Source organism: Diplodia corticola, assembly GCF_001883845.1.
Source record: "Diplodia corticola strain CBS 112549 chromosome Unknown scaffold11, whole genome shotgun sequence".
NCBI classification, from domain to species: domain Eukaryota; kingdom Fungi; phylum Ascomycota; class Dothideomycetes; order Botryosphaeriales; family Botryosphaeriaceae; genus Diplodia; species Diplodia corticola.
In genome coordinates, this window is record NW_017971490.1 from 223438 (window position 1) to 238382 (window position 14945).

At 54.7% G+C, this 14945-nt stretch overlaps 6 protein-coding genes across 6 annotated transcripts in view; 2 read left to right on the forward strand and 4 right to left on the reverse strand.

Annotated features, from left to right (window-relative positions):
• Positions 1-175, reverse strand: part of BKCO1_1100074 (histone acetylation protein 2) — a gene marked incomplete at both ends in the record, with an annotated part of 1190 nt that extends 1015 nt beyond the window's left edge. Inside the window, one exon of the mRNA XM_020270433.1 lies at positions 41-175. Within this exon, the coding sequence (XP_020132665.1) occupies positions 41-175 (135 nt within the window). The remainder of the gene's footprint in view (positions 1-40) is intronic.
• Positions 176-574: 399 nt separating this feature from the next.
• On the reverse strand, positions 575-2171 carry BKCO1_1100075 (dynein heavy chain-like protein; the record flags this gene model as incomplete). The annotated part of the gene is made up of 3 exons (XM_020270434.1): positions 575-847; positions 901-1374; positions 1425-2171. 3 exons carry the CDS (start codon positions 2169-2171, stop codon positions 575-577), a joined length of 1494 nt encoding a protein of 497 aa, XP_020132666.1.
• A 715-nt stretch (positions 2172-2886) lies between these two features.
• BKCO1_1100076 (protein transport protein sec22) lies at positions 2887-3814 on the forward strand (the record flags this gene model as incomplete). Its single annotated transcript, XM_020270435.1, has 5 exons — positions 2887-2920; positions 3022-3056; positions 3119-3228; positions 3287-3692; positions 3752-3814. The coding sequence occupies 5 exons, from the start codon at positions 2887-2889 to the stop codon at positions 3812-3814; spliced, it is 648 nt and encodes a 215-aa protein (XP_020132667.1).
• Positions 3815-6945: 3131 nt separating this feature from the next.
• BKCO1_1100077 (uncharacterized protein) lies at positions 6946-7272 on the reverse strand (the record flags this gene model as incomplete). Its single annotated transcript, XM_020270436.1, has 1 exon — positions 6946-7272. The coding sequence occupies one exon, from the start codon at positions 7270-7272 to the stop codon at positions 6946-6948; it is 327 nt and encodes a 108-aa protein (XP_020132668.1).
• A 3953-nt stretch (positions 7273-11225) lies between these two features.
• Positions 11226-11496, forward strand: BKCO1_1100078 (uncharacterized protein; the record flags this gene model as incomplete). Its single annotated transcript, XM_020270437.1, has 2 exons — positions 11226-11290; positions 11352-11496. The coding sequence occupies 2 exons, from the start codon at positions 11226-11228 to the stop codon at positions 11494-11496; spliced, it is 210 nt and encodes a 69-aa protein (XP_020132663.1).
• Positions 11497-12627: 1131 nt separating this feature from the next.
• BKCO1_1100079 (uncharacterized protein) lies at positions 12628-14118 on the reverse strand (the record flags this gene model as incomplete). Its single annotated transcript, XM_020270438.1, has 5 exons — positions 12628-13192; positions 13285-13335; positions 13435-13664; positions 13727-13779; positions 13854-14118. 5 exons carry the CDS (start codon positions 14116-14118, stop codon positions 12628-12630), a joined length of 1164 nt encoding a protein of 387 aa, XP_020132664.1.
• Positions 14119-14945: the final 827 nt, after the last annotated feature.

Genomic DNA, 14945 nt, shown 5'->3' on the forward strand with positions numbered 1-14945 from the left:
GGGGGGGTTTTACGTTTGCTCGCCGTATGAACTCGCGCACCAGGCCCTTCCCGGATTGCTCCAGCGAATCGAGGATCAAGGTGAAAGGTGAGGCATTTTCACGGCTGTTGAGCAGCTTTGAGATGAGGAGCAGATTGTGCGCGCGGCGGTGCTGGAGCTGCTTTGCGGCCGACATGGCTCTTGAGTCGGGCGCGGATTTTCTCAGGTGGGCGTGCAGATTTGCCGACAGCGATGACGAGTTTGGGCGCCGCCCGGGGGAAGGTCGGTGCAATTTTTTGGTGTTGAGGGACGTCAGGCATCGCCGGGTACGTACGATGATGTCAACCGCTTGGCATTGAGCAATCAGCTGGCGGGAGACAAACCAGCAAAACAGATTTCGCTGGTGCTGGCATGGGATATATCACACTTTGTTTCTAAGAGATGCTAAGCTAGTCCGCCATGGCAACATTCATCAATCTTCTAGTCCGTAAGCTCTCATGAGATCGCCAATGCGCCCCGCCATCTCTGCCATGGACACCCATTTAAACGCCGGTGACAATGCAAGCCGTCTAGAAAACCCCGACATTCAAGCCTCTTAATCAACCTGCTGTCTCGCCCAGTATATTTCGCGAATTTCCCACGGCGAACCGATATCTTGGTTCTTGCGAAAGCATCTTATTTCCTTCCATGCGTTCACCGGGCGCCAGCTGCCAATACGGCCGTCTGTCTTGATCACCTTATCAGCGAACGGCTGCAGTCCATCCAGCGGTTCCGTTTCGACATCTTCCCCGGCCGTTGGTGAGCTGAACTTGCGTTGTCCATCTGGCATCCGGAATACGAGGCGGTTGTCCTCGGTGATGGATGTGATCTGGGACGGGGTGAGCGACAGCCATGTGGCATCGAAAAACACACGACACTTACCGTCGCCTCCTTCTCGATCTTGACCGCATGCTTGCCCCTGCCGAAGCCGCGAGTGTAAACCCAAACATCGCCCACCTCCCAGCAGCCGGCGGCGATCAGCGTCTCGAGCTTGACCTTGCTGCTCTCACCCGCGAGGACATCGTAGCTTAGCTTCTGCTTCTGGCCCCAAAACGCCTCGACTTCCTTCTCTTTCCATCCATCAAACTCTCCACGGGCACGTCTCTCCATAGCCACGAGGCCGTCATGCTGCCACTCGGGCTCGAGGCGGCCTTCGCTCAGGTCAAACTGGAACATTGAAATGTCGGCACGAAAGGCATCATTGCACGAGAGCATCTGCTGGGGTATGTTTGGGAGTGAAGCCGTAGGGTCGGCAGGATCGGGGGCCAAAGTAGGCGCGTCGGGCATGAGGGAGATGATCCGAGACTGCTGTGCCGGGCTGAGTGAGGTCCAGGCGCGAGGATCTTTGAGAATGGCCTGCATTGCATTAGAGAAGGGGACCAGAGGGCGAAGGTGAGAAGGCTTACTGAGATGTCGGCTTGAGCCAGTTTCGATTTCGGGTCCTGCAGAAGGTAATCAGGCTTCCAGATGCGGCTATTTCCGCCGCGAGGGGTGGGAGGCATCTTGCCACTTGACTGAGGCGCAGGTCCCAGCTCGAATTCGGCGTCGCTGCTTTCCTCTTGGTACGTCTTGCGAGTCGAGCGCCGGCCAGATCGACGTCGCGCTTCCGTCATGGCAGCCGCGCTTCCGTCACGCTTGCCCTTTCCCGAGTCAGCAACGGCGGTATCAGGGTCTTGTGCCGAGCTGTCCTCGGGTGCTTGCTCTGCAGCTGACGACCAAGGTGCAGGCTCGTCCTTGTTTTGTGTCGGCACTCCTCGTTTGCGGGTCTGATGCAAGCTGGACGAGCTGAGACCAGACGCAGCTTCTGAATCTGAGGGCAGCGTGACGTCGGCCATGACTGTGTCATTGTCCCCATGCACTTCTGCGGAACCATTGCGGTCGGTGTTGTCCCTCTCAGGGTAGGGCCCGCCTGTTGAAGTCTTGACGCGTTTCTTGGAAATATTCGCGTCTTCCCGGTGGCCCTTTTCGGCGTTTGACGGAGGTTGTTCAGCTGATGAAGATGGTTCGGCGTCTATTCTCGATGCCTCAATCGCGGCCATAGTCTCGGCCTGTGAGAAATCATCCGTGTTCACGCCACCCATTTCTCTTGTCTCGTGCTTCTCGCTTCCAGCTTGGTCCGCTGTTCGGACTTGCGGGTCCTCGCTCGCATCCATTGCAAGCCTAGGGTGGAAATGCTGGAGTGGAATCACGTGCTTTGACAGGCGAGAGGAGAAATGGCCAGAAGTAGCACGCCAGATTTTCGGAGACGTGTATGGGTGGGCTCAGGCAATGTAAAGTCGGGCTGAGTTGGCAAGCTCCAGCCCCAGAGGCAAGAGTTAGGTTCGGCGGTTCAGCCGCCGCCGCGAAGTTTCTTTTGGGTGGTGATTGCCAGACGGTGGCTGCAAATACTGCAGTGTTGGCTGACTCGGAGACTCGAGAAATGGCGGGAACCTTGAAATTCCATGGGTCGGAGTGTTTGGTGGCGCAGAAAGTGGTTCCTGGGGTTCGCTGATGCCGGGTCCGCGACGTGAATCAAAGACGCGCCAAGCTTGCTCGTCGACGCGCCGCACTGCGGCAGCTCTACCTTCGCCGTCGGCGCCTTCCAGTAGCCGTCCCGGCTATGTAGCGTCGTTCATGCTGGCCTTTGCTGGGAGTAGATGCATGCGACTGTGCGCCGTAGTCATCGGACAAACAATGAGGTGCAGGCAGCAGAAGGCGCACCCTGGCAGCTGGTGACGTTGAGCGAGAGCGAACCGAGCGTCACGCTGTCCTCTCCCGACCCTCGACCTCCAACCCGTTGCGCCCCCGTCGTTTCCCAACAACCCGCACTCTTCTGCCTCTCCTCCGCCCGGTTGTTGCTGCGCCCGTCAAGCGCCGCCCAGCTTCACCATGATCCGGTCCACGCAAATAGCGCGCCTAGACGGTACGCCGCTCCCCCAAGGACACATGTCCAACACCAAGCTCCGCCGCCGATCGCCCACCCATGCATCCTTTCTCGACAACGCGCATGCTGACCCGACCCAGGCTTGATTTTGGCCGCCTCCGTCGACGATGAACAGGTACCACCCTGTCTTCCGAGCAACCCTCCGCGCCCCCCGCTGATCCCCTTTCGCCTCCGCAGTCGGAATCCGAGCTCGTCGAGATCAAGGGCAAGGTCAAGCAGATCCTCCGCCGCGTGAATCGCAACTCGGAGCCCCAGGCAAGCATTGAGGGCGGCCAGTACACCATCCAGTACGCACCCACTCCCTCCGGCCTCCCCGCCTCCCGCTGACCCGCCTCTCCCCCGCAGCTACCTCCTCGACGATGCCCTCGTCTTCCTCTGCATCTGCGACCGCTCCTACCCGCGCAAGCTGTCCTTCACCTTCCTCTCCGACATCAAGCAGGAATTCACCACCACGTATCCCTCGCAACAGTACCTCGCCGCCACCTGCCGGCCCTATGCCTTTGTCGAGTTCGATACCTTCATCCAGCGGACCAAGAAAACATATCAGGATAGCAGGGCGACGCAGAACCTGGATAAGCTAAACGATGAGCTGAAGGATGTCACCCAGGTCATGACGAAGAACATTGAAGATCTGCTGTACAGAGGCGACAGCCTCGAACGCATGGGGGATATGAGCAGTCGGCTACGCGAGGATAGCCGGAAGTACCGCAAGGCAGCTGTTAGGATCAATTGGGAGCTGTTGCTACGCCAGGTAAGACTTGCGGAGAGTTGCCAGGTTGTTATTCTCGAGAAATGCTAACGTGGAGACAGTACGGTCCCGTCGGCGGTCTCGCCTTCATCATGATCGTTTTCATTTGGTGGCGCTTCTTCTGAAAGAGTGCATAGCAAAGGCGTCGGTACGGCTTTTTCCTTTCCCTTCGATTACCCTTGTGTTCATAATTTCCGACTCCTTGAACGAAGGAGCACTTTTGCAATTGCCATCAGTTTATCCAAATTGGCCCTTTTTTCGCCTTCCGTTGGACTACTAGTCCGATGAGTCCGCACTCGAGACCCAAAGTCTATCCACGGAGCTGGGCTTCAAAGTTCCGAATCATGATCTGGTTCTTCTGCTTCCAGTAGGGTGACTAACTTTGCTTATTCTACGGCCGTTTCCCTGAGATCGCGGGAACCCTTTCTGTTCAGCATACTCGTCGTACATTGAACCTCTACAGATGCTTCTATCTTCCTGTTGCTCAACGCCCCATGCGATTTACTTAATTTTTCGACCAGCTCTTTCTTCCCATTCCTATCTTCAATTTTCACGGCTCCGGTAATCGATCATTCTGCATGTTCGTCTGAGCTCTCTGACCTCATTCCTTCCACATAGAACTGCTCCCGTCCACTTTTTCTCTCACATCAATCAGCAACAGGTCGCTTAGCTCAGTTGGTTAGAGCGTGGTGCTAATACTGGCAGTCCTCCCAGAGGACTAGACGATAACGCCAAGGTCGCGAGTTCGACCCTCGTAGTGACCATCCTGTTATTTATTTTTTTCGTGTTCGTATTGTTCTGACCATCTCAGCCCTCGTGCACTTTTTTTTTTTTGCAGTTTGAGATTCTTTTTTTTTGAGGGGGGGATGCTTGGCAGAATTCCTTAACGGTACGGGGTTTGCCGTCGGCCGCAGCACCAGGTACGTACTTGAGATTCTTTGGACGAGGGCGTCTACCGGTATTTTGAAGGTTCAGGGAGACAGAGCTCACCAACTATTATTGTAATCATAATGTGTTTTTCGTGCTGATCGAGAACACTCGGTAAGAATTTCCACTTATCGTGCACGCACAGTAAGTCTCGAAAGATCAGCTTACCTGCATCGAATTAACATGGTTAATGGAATCTTATATCTAGATGTACGTGTACAATTTCATAGCTCGCATCTACATCCGGCTATTCGTTTCAGCGTTTCAGCTGCTTATATAAAAAGGACGTTTGAATCTACATTTACGTTAACATGTATTGGTCAACACCATCACGTACAGGTTGAGGATGATCATCGTCGTCGTCAACCCAACAGGGTCTTCTTCAGTAACGTATTGTCATAAACAACACCCTTGCTGGGTACCCCTTTCTTCGTTCATCTATATAAACACCATGTAGTAGCAGCGTTTAATAGATCATCCAGTCAAACAACTTCTTTCTGCACCCGGCTGTGATCACCGACTAACAACATACTTGCTTCAACTGCGTACGCAAAAGGTCGGTACACGTTATCTTCTCCCATCGCCCACTATAAATGCGCCTCGTACGTTCTAGATCTTGCTTACCAACACTTGGCCAAAGTGCCCGTGGGTCTATTCAATTGCATGGGTCGAGTACTCCGCAACCCGGGCCAGGAACAAACACACTCATGTCAAATCGGCTCGTAGCTTTGTTGAATCACTCTAACCGATTTCATTTTCATTTTCGAGCTCTTGCAGTCTCTAATTCATCCATACCATGATTCATTCCTTCCAAAATTATCTACGTACTTCCACCCAGCACTTGTCAAAAGATGCCAAAAATGAAGACAATGCAGTAAGTGGAGTGGAAGAATTCGTCCTGTCCTGAATCCCGTTTCCAATGTCCCTCCATGTGCAAGACGCTTGAGCATCTTTGGTCGGATATCATCCCCGATTGGCTCCGGGCCTCGTGTTCTTGTTGCTCTGCGGTAAGTGGAGCCGAAGAGTTCGTCCTGTCCTGAATCCCGTGTCCAGTGTCCCTCCATGTGCAAGACGCTTGAGCATCTTGGGTCGGATATCATCCACGATTGGCTCTGGGCCTCGTGTTCTTGTTCCTCTGCTGCGACGCGGCCCTCCAGAGCGCACCGGCCCGTCCCAACAAATCGTGCCCTCATCCACCACAAACGACGCTCCTGGCTGGAGAAAAACTCCCAAGGCACCTCCACGACCCCTCATCCACCGGGAACAATGTCCCCGGCTGGAGAGAAACTCCCGAGGGCACTCAGAGCGAGACGGGACCGGTCGAGCAGGCGTGCGCAAATGCTCCTCACCCGAGGCCATGTCCCGCTCGCCATGAGCTCCGCACTTGCGCTTGTCGCTAAAAAAAAAAAAAAAAAAAAAAAAAACTAGCTCGGCGCTGTCTGCTTCGCCAATCTCGTCGCCGCTCTTGAAACCGTCGGCTCCCAGCATGAGTATCGCGCGCTGGATGGCGGAGTGCTGGAGCGTGACTCCATGGGCGTGGTTGGTATCTTGGGGGTATTTTCGCCCTTCTCGTCCTTGTGCTCCTCGTAGATGCTCGACATCAGCGCGGCCGTTGGAGGAAAGGACCCTGGGGATGTATGTTAGCGAAGATCTGAGATTGCGCACTGAGGAAACTTACTAGGCCTTGCGCTTGGTCGATTTGGCACTTATAAGCGTTGCGCGCCATTTTTACCAGCATGAAGTAAACGTGGTGCGGTTAGGTGCCACCATGGGCAAGAATTGAATAGGTTCTGGCGTCGCATGGTTCCGCATGTGGAATATGTATAAAGAAGGGCTCGTAATAGGAAAGAGAAGGTCCGCGCGAGCGTAGAAGAGTTGTAGAAGAATGGTGCGGCGCAGAAGTGGAGGATGATGATGAGATTTAAGTGGGTGGGTGAGTGTGGCGAGCTCCCTGTCCAGGTGACCGGACTTTACAAAATCGGGCAAGCACTCACCCTCAGCGCAACAGCCTACGTCATTATCTAGCATAGGATTAGGTAGCAGCTTCCGTTTACTCGTCTAAGGCTGGTCTGGTGAGTAGAGTCGCATGCACGCGCAGTAAAAAAAGAAAGAGCAAACAGAGTCGCAGAAGTAGAGAAACCAGCCCAGAATCATAAATTCGTAAAAAAACGCGCCTGGGTATGCGCTGCGCAGCCGGAGAACCCACGATTCTAAGAACCCCTCTATCCCTAAAACCAAAGAAAAGATCTCGCCGAATTCCCTCCCCTCCGGGCCCTCCCCTCACCCCGAGCTCACCTCAGCTCCCCCCTCCCCCTCCCCCCCCTTTCCCCTACTTCGGCAGATTCATTCCCGCCTCCACCATCCTCCTCTTCAGCCTGTTCAGCGCCTCCGAGATGGGAATGTAGCTGAAGAGCGCGGCGCGCAGCTCCACGTGCTTCTCGCGCTCCTCCTGCCAGAGGGCGGGGTTGCCCTGCACGCGCACGGCGGCGCGGCGCGCGACCTCCCACTCGTGCTGGGCGTGCTGGACGGCCGGCTTGGACAGCGCGGCGGCGGATGCGGTCTTGTGGAACTCCTTGCGGAGTTCGTACTTTTGGCCCTCGCTGAGGGCGGTGACGGGCGCGGCGGTGGCGGCGGCGACGGCGGCGGGGCTGGTCATTGTGGTGGTGGTGGTGGTGGCGGCGGCGGCTGAGGAGGATGAGGTGGAAGTGATGGTGGTGGTGTTTGTAGGGTTTGGAGCTGGTTTGGGACTGAGCTGTTGGTGGTGGCCGCGATGGAGTGGTGTGGAGGATGGTTGGTGTTGAGCTTGGAGGGTTTGGACAAGTGAGATTTATATGGACGAGAGACTCACTGGCTTCACCTGACGGGTACCAAGATTCATATTAGGTGGCTGGCAGAAAATCTCAACTGACAGTTTCACTGGATTAGTTGTGAAGTGAGAGTCGGGTTTTGTACCCGAGAAATGGCACCGGACTAACAAAGAGTACTTGTGCTTAACAGCACGCGTGTCATTCAAGATCTAGTGTATGACAGGAAAGATCTGCTTAGACAACTGAAGCCCGGTGCTGACAATGGTCCGCTTGCTCCTTGATGTATAAGTTCAACAGCCATACTCTGTCACATGGCGGGCGAGTTCTGGGAGGCCACTAAGTGCCACGGACCTTGTTCGAAGTACGTAGAAGCTGGCTACGAGGCTTCCTGCCATGTGGTCACCTGCCATCTAATAAAGCGTCCTTGGCTTGGCATTAGTTCACCTTTTGAACTCAACTCTTCATTAGCTAACTCGATCTTCTTGTTCTTTTCCCGCAAAAACATTCTCACGGTCTTTTCTTCTAGCAAGAAGCCCACATATGCTTGATTTGTCTCCTCAGGGGACCAAGATTAACTTCGGACGATACTTCGATCAATGTCTTATGCTCTCGTTAGCTTTGGCGTGGATGAAGAAGTCCTACATTAATTTGCCGTTATCCGCCTGACTTTTGGAGTGAAGACCTTGCCTCTGTTTCCTGACCATGAGTCGAGTAGGTCCGGGAAAAGCTGTCAAGCCTTGCCGTTGGGCGCCCTTTGTGTGCTCTACAAGCGTGTGGGCTTCTTCCGCCTTGACTGAGCGCTCACTGACCAGAGAAAGCTGATGGCGCAAGGCATTCACTGTCTGAGGCGGGCCGGAGTGCGCAACTCTAAACGTGTCTAGCGGTCAGGCTCCATCCCGCGCGTCCAAACAGTTAGCAGAGGCAAAAACGCCGACTTTGAAAGCTACAGCAAGTTCAAGGTGACCTGTCCCACACGCTCCGAAGCACCAAGGTGCGCGGGTGTCCTCGATTTCAAGCCAGCGCTGATGCTCTTCTCCTCAGCAGAGGCCGTTATCAACCCGCTGCACATGTACATCCATCGAAGCCAACGTGCTACACGCGTTCGACGCCCGTTTGCCACCCACACTCCTCTCGCGCCATAGCTCACCCACGACATCGCCAAACGAAAACAGCGCCGACCAAGATGCCACTCACAATCAGTCCACTGCATCTTCAGCCGTTGAAGCCGCTCGGAAAGCTATTACCAGCATACTGAAACTCGGAGCACTTGAATCCGCTGCCTCTGTTCATCAGCTCGATCCAAAGCGCAATCCGCCTTCAGCACCGATGTTTCAACCCGGCGCTCGCGCAAATTTCAGTGACCACAATATGATTGGTATGAGCTCCCAGCTACTGCACTAACAGTGCAGGCTCTGACAGTACTTCCACAACAGGAGCAGGAAAGTAGCCCGACTCTGCTGTGCCCCTTGCGGACCATGGTGGCACCAGCTCAACGACTCACCCCAAGTGCGGTCTGTCTCCAGGACCAACACTTTCATCTGAGGTCATAAGCGACCTAATCTGACAGCAGAGTCACAGGTGTGAGTTTCTGGCTAACGTAGCGCCGATGTTGACAGTGTTTACTGGACAGGACTCCAGGAGTACAAATGAAGCCTCGCTATCCGTCGTCCTGCTCGGAGTCTCCCACCTTTCACAAACCAAGCGTGCATTTCAGAGCTACTTCTAGCTTCGATCTCTGTCCAAGAGTTTGAAGGAGCTTGAGATCCTCTCGCCAGGCTTCTACGCTACGCAGGCACACTCCCTCCTCTATAGCGAGATGATGCTTTTTCTCTGCCTGCGTTTCTCTTGGCCCCAGCACATGATGTTGGGTACGTTTCCCGGCAACGGCGCTTTAAGATCTAAGTCTAACATGTTCATGATTTGGGTAGAAAGCATCCTGCTTGCCGAGTGACAACCGGCTGTTCTACACCTCGAATACGCCGATTCACCTCTCGAAGGAGATCCGAGGTATTCCTGGCAGCTTAACTGTGTGGTCTGCTGTTGTAGCCTATTGCAAGCAATTAACCTCTGGATTGGAAAGCTCTACTTGCGCTTCATTTTCTACACTCGGTAATCCGCGTTGGGCGAAGCTGTCTGTCTGGAGCGTACACATGGAAACCTTCCGCGAGATCAGGCATGAACGCTCAGGGCTGCTCTCCAGGTCGTTGAGGGATACTAATGATAATGAGTGTGAAAAGGGAAGTTGGACGTGGGATCTGCCGTCCTTCTGGCTGTCCAAACTTGTTCAAGGAGAGAGCGGATGCTGAGTCGGCGTGGCCTGTATAGAACTCGCCATCTTGGAGCCTGTCAGCGTCCACACGCTCTCTGGGCCGCCACAACCCCTTAAAAATGTCAATTCATCGTCAGAAGTTCCATATCACACAAGCATCCACAACTCGAGATTCGTCAAGACTCATCTTCGAACTCTACCCCATACCATGGGTGCCTGCTCCGCCATTCCGCTCTCTCCTCACGGACGCCCACGACAGCCTCCTTGCGCAGCTCGACCACATCGGAGGCAACGGTGCTAGCAAACCTGGTCCATATGGATCTACTGCACTCGAGAATGTCGTGCTGGGTGCAAATGGGTGTGGAGTTTGCCTGGAAGTCTTCTTGTGATTAACATGGAGGGAAATCATGAATACCGTGGCTTTTTTGAAGCTCTTGATGGCTTCATCTGCCGATGCTCTTTTATCTGCATTTGAACAATGGTAAAATGCTCGCCAATGCGGTAAGCGGCGGCGGTGGTTGTGATGTCGCGATGCAAAGACGCTGCATTTGCAATCGGACATGTTTTTCGTCAGCCTCCATTGCCGGCCTATTCTCTCCCGGACATGTAAAGATCGTTGCCGATCTGTTCTCTGTTGGAAATTAAAAGTTAGGGTACGTATTTCAATGTCCCTGTCGCACACATGAATCCCTGACTCTTTTTCTGTAATGGTAACCCGACATTGGGTGCCACAATCATGTGGGACAGCGAAATCTCAATGAAATGAGAGATTCTAATGGAAATCTTGAGAAGTGTGAGAGGCTACGCGTGGCGGCGGCTCTGGCAATTCACAAAGACCTGAGTGGCTGTTTCCACTACAGTCTGATCACCTACGTGACGGATGACTGCGCCACGAACAAGGTGGAAGATACCAATGACGCTACGTGGGTGAGTGTAGCTCAGCGCAATCACTGAACATGAAAGGCCGAAACGTTGTCTTTCCCCACCCATTTGTTGTTTAGAGTAGTGCCAAGTGGGGACAAGTTCTGCGAAACGTTGGCTATTTCGAATGCTTAACCCATACGTGGGATGGTATAGTAGAGGTCACGTGCCCTCCGCACCCACAGTGAAGAAATTGTCGCACTGGATGAGAGCTTCCTGCGCAGTGTGTCGAGTAGGAGTCTGCAAAGGCGAAGGCGCCGAGGCCGAAGCATATGCGGAAGGACCCAGAATCCGATCCATAGAAGGACGACTCCACCCAGCTTACCGACGCCCTCCCTCCTCACCGTTCCATCTTTTCCTTCACCCTCACCCACAGCACAACCTGAAAGGTCACTGGCACTCTACCGCAGCCGTAAATTCGCCCTACGCTAAAGATCTAAAGCGCGAGCTGACACTGAACCAGTCCAATCAACTTCTTCGACACTGTTCGCTCCAGCGACCTCGCCGCCACCGTCACCACCTGGTACGGCCTCAAGGCATACATGCTGCGCTCGGGAGCCGATGAGCGCCATCAGCCGGCCCAGCGACCGGCGGCCGGCCTCAGTCGCAACAATGAAGGGTAACATGGTCATCTTCCTCGCTCTCATTGGCAGCATCATTGCCGCCGGCATTACCTGGTACGTACTCAAGACGTGCACTCCGCGACCGGCAGCCTCTGACTGACGCCATCTCACACAGCGCGCCTGGGTACGTGCCTGCCGTGGCCGCTGCCGCTACTTCGTCTTCGGCGACCGCCCGCCGCCCCTGCCCAACCCGAGCCGCCGAAAGCGCGCTCTACAGCAGAGAGACGAGAAGACAGCGCTCGAAGACAGCGTCTCCATGAAAGCGAGCGCCGGATCGGGCGGTGTGCGCACCATCCACAGTCCGCATGGTGAAGGTCTGCGCTCCAACGTCGCCCACAGCTGTAACCACCGCCCCTCCCAACAGCGGTGGGACTTGGGGCTTTCAGTACAGGACACGGTGTCTGGAACATTGATAACGGCAACAAAAACACCAACAAGGGTGCTGTTCATGCTGCTAGTGGTTTCTCAAGTAGCTCTGGGTTTTCTTGGGACCTGGGGGGGTCAAAGATGGAGATAGCAACGTCGGATCTTCACCTGGGGTTGGAGAATGAATCTAAATGTCGTGATATTCTTTCTTAACCGTGATCTGAGCGCAAGTGAAAGACGGTTGCCTTGTTCAAGAAGTGAAGGTCTACCAGATCCGTGAGCGGACGCAGCGAGCAAAGTGGTGGGCAAGAGGTTCTGCGGCTGCATTCGTTGGGTCTCAACTTCGGTGTTCCCACCTGACTGACTCAAACAGTTCAAGCGTATCTACAAGCGTTCAAGCGACGTGTTGATTTCCTTATCTTTCCAGTGGTTTAGAACGAGTTGAACTAGACGATCGACCCACGATGCCTGGTATAGTGTTGAGTCTACCGCCGCCGCCGCTGCAGGAGCTGCTGGCGCTTGTTGGCGCTGCGGGCACTGCTGCCACTGTTGGTTAAGCTCACGATGCGTCGCATGGTGTTGTGCCTCATCGCCTACATCCACTCCTAGAACTCAAGAGATCCCAGCCGAGGTAATGCTGGAGAGACACTGAATAACGCAGTATGATTATCCATCAAAGGATGCGTGGTGGGCATGTGAGACATTCGCTGCTGGTTTTTGAGCTGGCTACATACAACCAAATAAATTCATACTGGAAACCTCCGTCTGAAACAAAAGCAAAGTATGTTTGCTGGTTATACCGTTCCAATACCTGATTCTACCATCAACAAGATTCTGTAATCGAGCACTGGAATTCCGAAACAAGAGTCTCCATCCCCCATCAAACAGTTCCATCAAGCCCCAGCTGACCAGTAGGCTCGGGAGCTTTTCCCGAGGGCTGGGCTAGATGCTCGCCTGGCATCTTATGTCCTGCGCTACTCCAAACGGAGAACGGAAAAAATCCATGGAGTCCCCCCTAGCCCTCCTCACCCTCGCGGGGGTCCTTGTAGCGCAGCGCGCCATTCTTCCAGGCCTCGACGCACCTGGATCCGTGCATGAACATTGCACCTCTCCAGAGACGCTTTGGCCTCGATGCTAGCCTGTCCAGGCCCCATGGCCGCTTCAGTAGCAGCGGCCTTCCCCTGAGCGGCAAGGGTGACGACCGAGCGGCCGTCGGCCGCTTGTGAATAACACTGTTGGACTAACAGTTGTTCGGGCTTCCGGGGACCCCGGTCTGTGGAGGAGAGGGCACTCCTTGACCTCGAGGGGCCCGGAGAGTGGCTTCGGCCTCGGCCTTGGCCTTGGCTCCCTGGTGGGACCGGGGATGTAAGATACTGATCTGCTTTCGACGGCGCACCAAACCGCCCACTCGATGCCGAGCTCCGAAGGAGCTTGAAGATGAAGTTGATCGGAGGCAGGAAAATGAAGTTGATCGGAGGCAACAAGCCCTTGTTCCGGTTTCCACCTCCGTGGCCAGCTTTTGTGAATGTGTCTGGTGCGAGCGGCGTAGAGAGAGCTTCGTGGCGCGTTTTGCCGAAATCGTCGTCGTTGCTGGTGATATCCCCCCGGAAAGAATATCTTCGTAAGAGGGATGATGGAGTTATCCCATCGGGGCCCGGGCCAGGTCTCTTTCTTTTCCTTACCCTAGCCCAGGCCCCAACGCCGTTCTGGCGCGGAGTGGTTGGGGGTTCTGGCTGCAGCGAGAGCGTCAGCGTTTCTTCGCAACAAACGACCCGTCATAGGGCGCTCCGACCGAGAGATCTCAATCTGCTATCGGGGTGAGGTGAGCTTACCATGCGCCAGAAGGCGTAACCCATTTCCCGTGGGTTTCGAGATGATGGGGGGACTGCCAGCCCTTGGTGAGCAGAGCAGATGGGCCGGCAGCCCCCACGCCGCGGTCTCTTTCATGCCTGGGCCGAGCCCAGTCTCTGCCCAAGCAAACCCCCAAGGGGGTTGGCTCCGGAGTAGGATCTCGAGACCGGGCCCGGCCAGGCATAGCTTGGTTGGGACGGAGCGATCCCCGCTGCGACGCATGTTAGCATGTCGCTCGTTTGCAATGTCAGCGTTAGGGAGCAGTCAACTCACCCACACAGTTGGCGGGAAGAGGCGCACGGCTGCCGCCCACAGCGCTTGGGGCACTGCGAATGTGATGTTAGTCGTAGATCTTCCACAGCAAGGGGCTCAAGCGGGCCAGGAAGGAGACAGCACGTACCCGCTGTGAGCGGCGGGCGCCTTTTGCCTTTGTGTCCTTGAGACAGCTTGTAGAGTGAGGGGGTTGGTTGAAGTTGAGAGGATGAGGAGGGACGGGCGAGGGCGAGGGCGAGAGATGAAAGCTTGAGTAGGCAGGTATGCGCGCACGGACTCTCATCCTGGCAGCTGCCTGTAGGTCTAAGACTCCTTGCACGTGCCCCGACGTTGCCACCGGTTGAAGAAGCCACTAGAAACGCGGTGAACAAGTGTCTGCGCGCTAGCGGCATCTGCGGCGCGTGCGGTACTGGTAGTTTCCGCTAGCTCATGCGCACTTAGTAGCGCTGTAGAGTTGTAAGTTACTAACATGAGTACCACTGTGTCTCCATGGCGCCGTGTCTATGGCCGTAGGCCCATAGGTAGGTGGCTTTGAAGGCATCGCCAGGAGTTTCTTCCGCCCAGTGGCGCGGCGATGCTGGATTGCGAAGGACGCATCTGAAGCAGCTTGTTTATAGATTTTGCCATAGCCTTCGTCTTGTGTGAGTTTTGCCGGGCCTGCCGCTGGTCTCTTCACTGATGTGTGACTTTTCCAGGGTTGCGATGCGGCCGGTTTCCAGTCAAGTAACGCAAACTTCTCCAAGCATTGACCACAGCTTCGCCTTTCCCTACATGTAGTCGACGATACTCTTCAGGAAATCCCGACATCCGTAACATCGTCTAGCTGGCAGGCAAATCAACTAGACTCCGCTTTGTGCTGAGCTCGACTCATAAGTGACACATGTTCAGACAAACAAGGTGAATCAAGAGACGACAGATCAGACCTGTGGGTAGAAAAGCTCGTAAACAGGCTGAGTAATTGTGAAGGTTCATCCATCATTAACGGGTGAATCCTCTAATAAAACAGGATCTGTTGGAATTCGCACCAGTATTACCTGCCCAGGTTCCAGGGTGGGGGTGGGTATATAAGCCCGCTCCGCAAACCAGACATTGAGGCCAACTGTTGGCCACCACCATCACGTACACCTTGTAGATGATAATCGTCATCAACTCAGCAGGGTCTTCTTCAGTAACGTGTTATCATGTACAACACCCTTGTTGGGCACCCCTTTCTTCATTC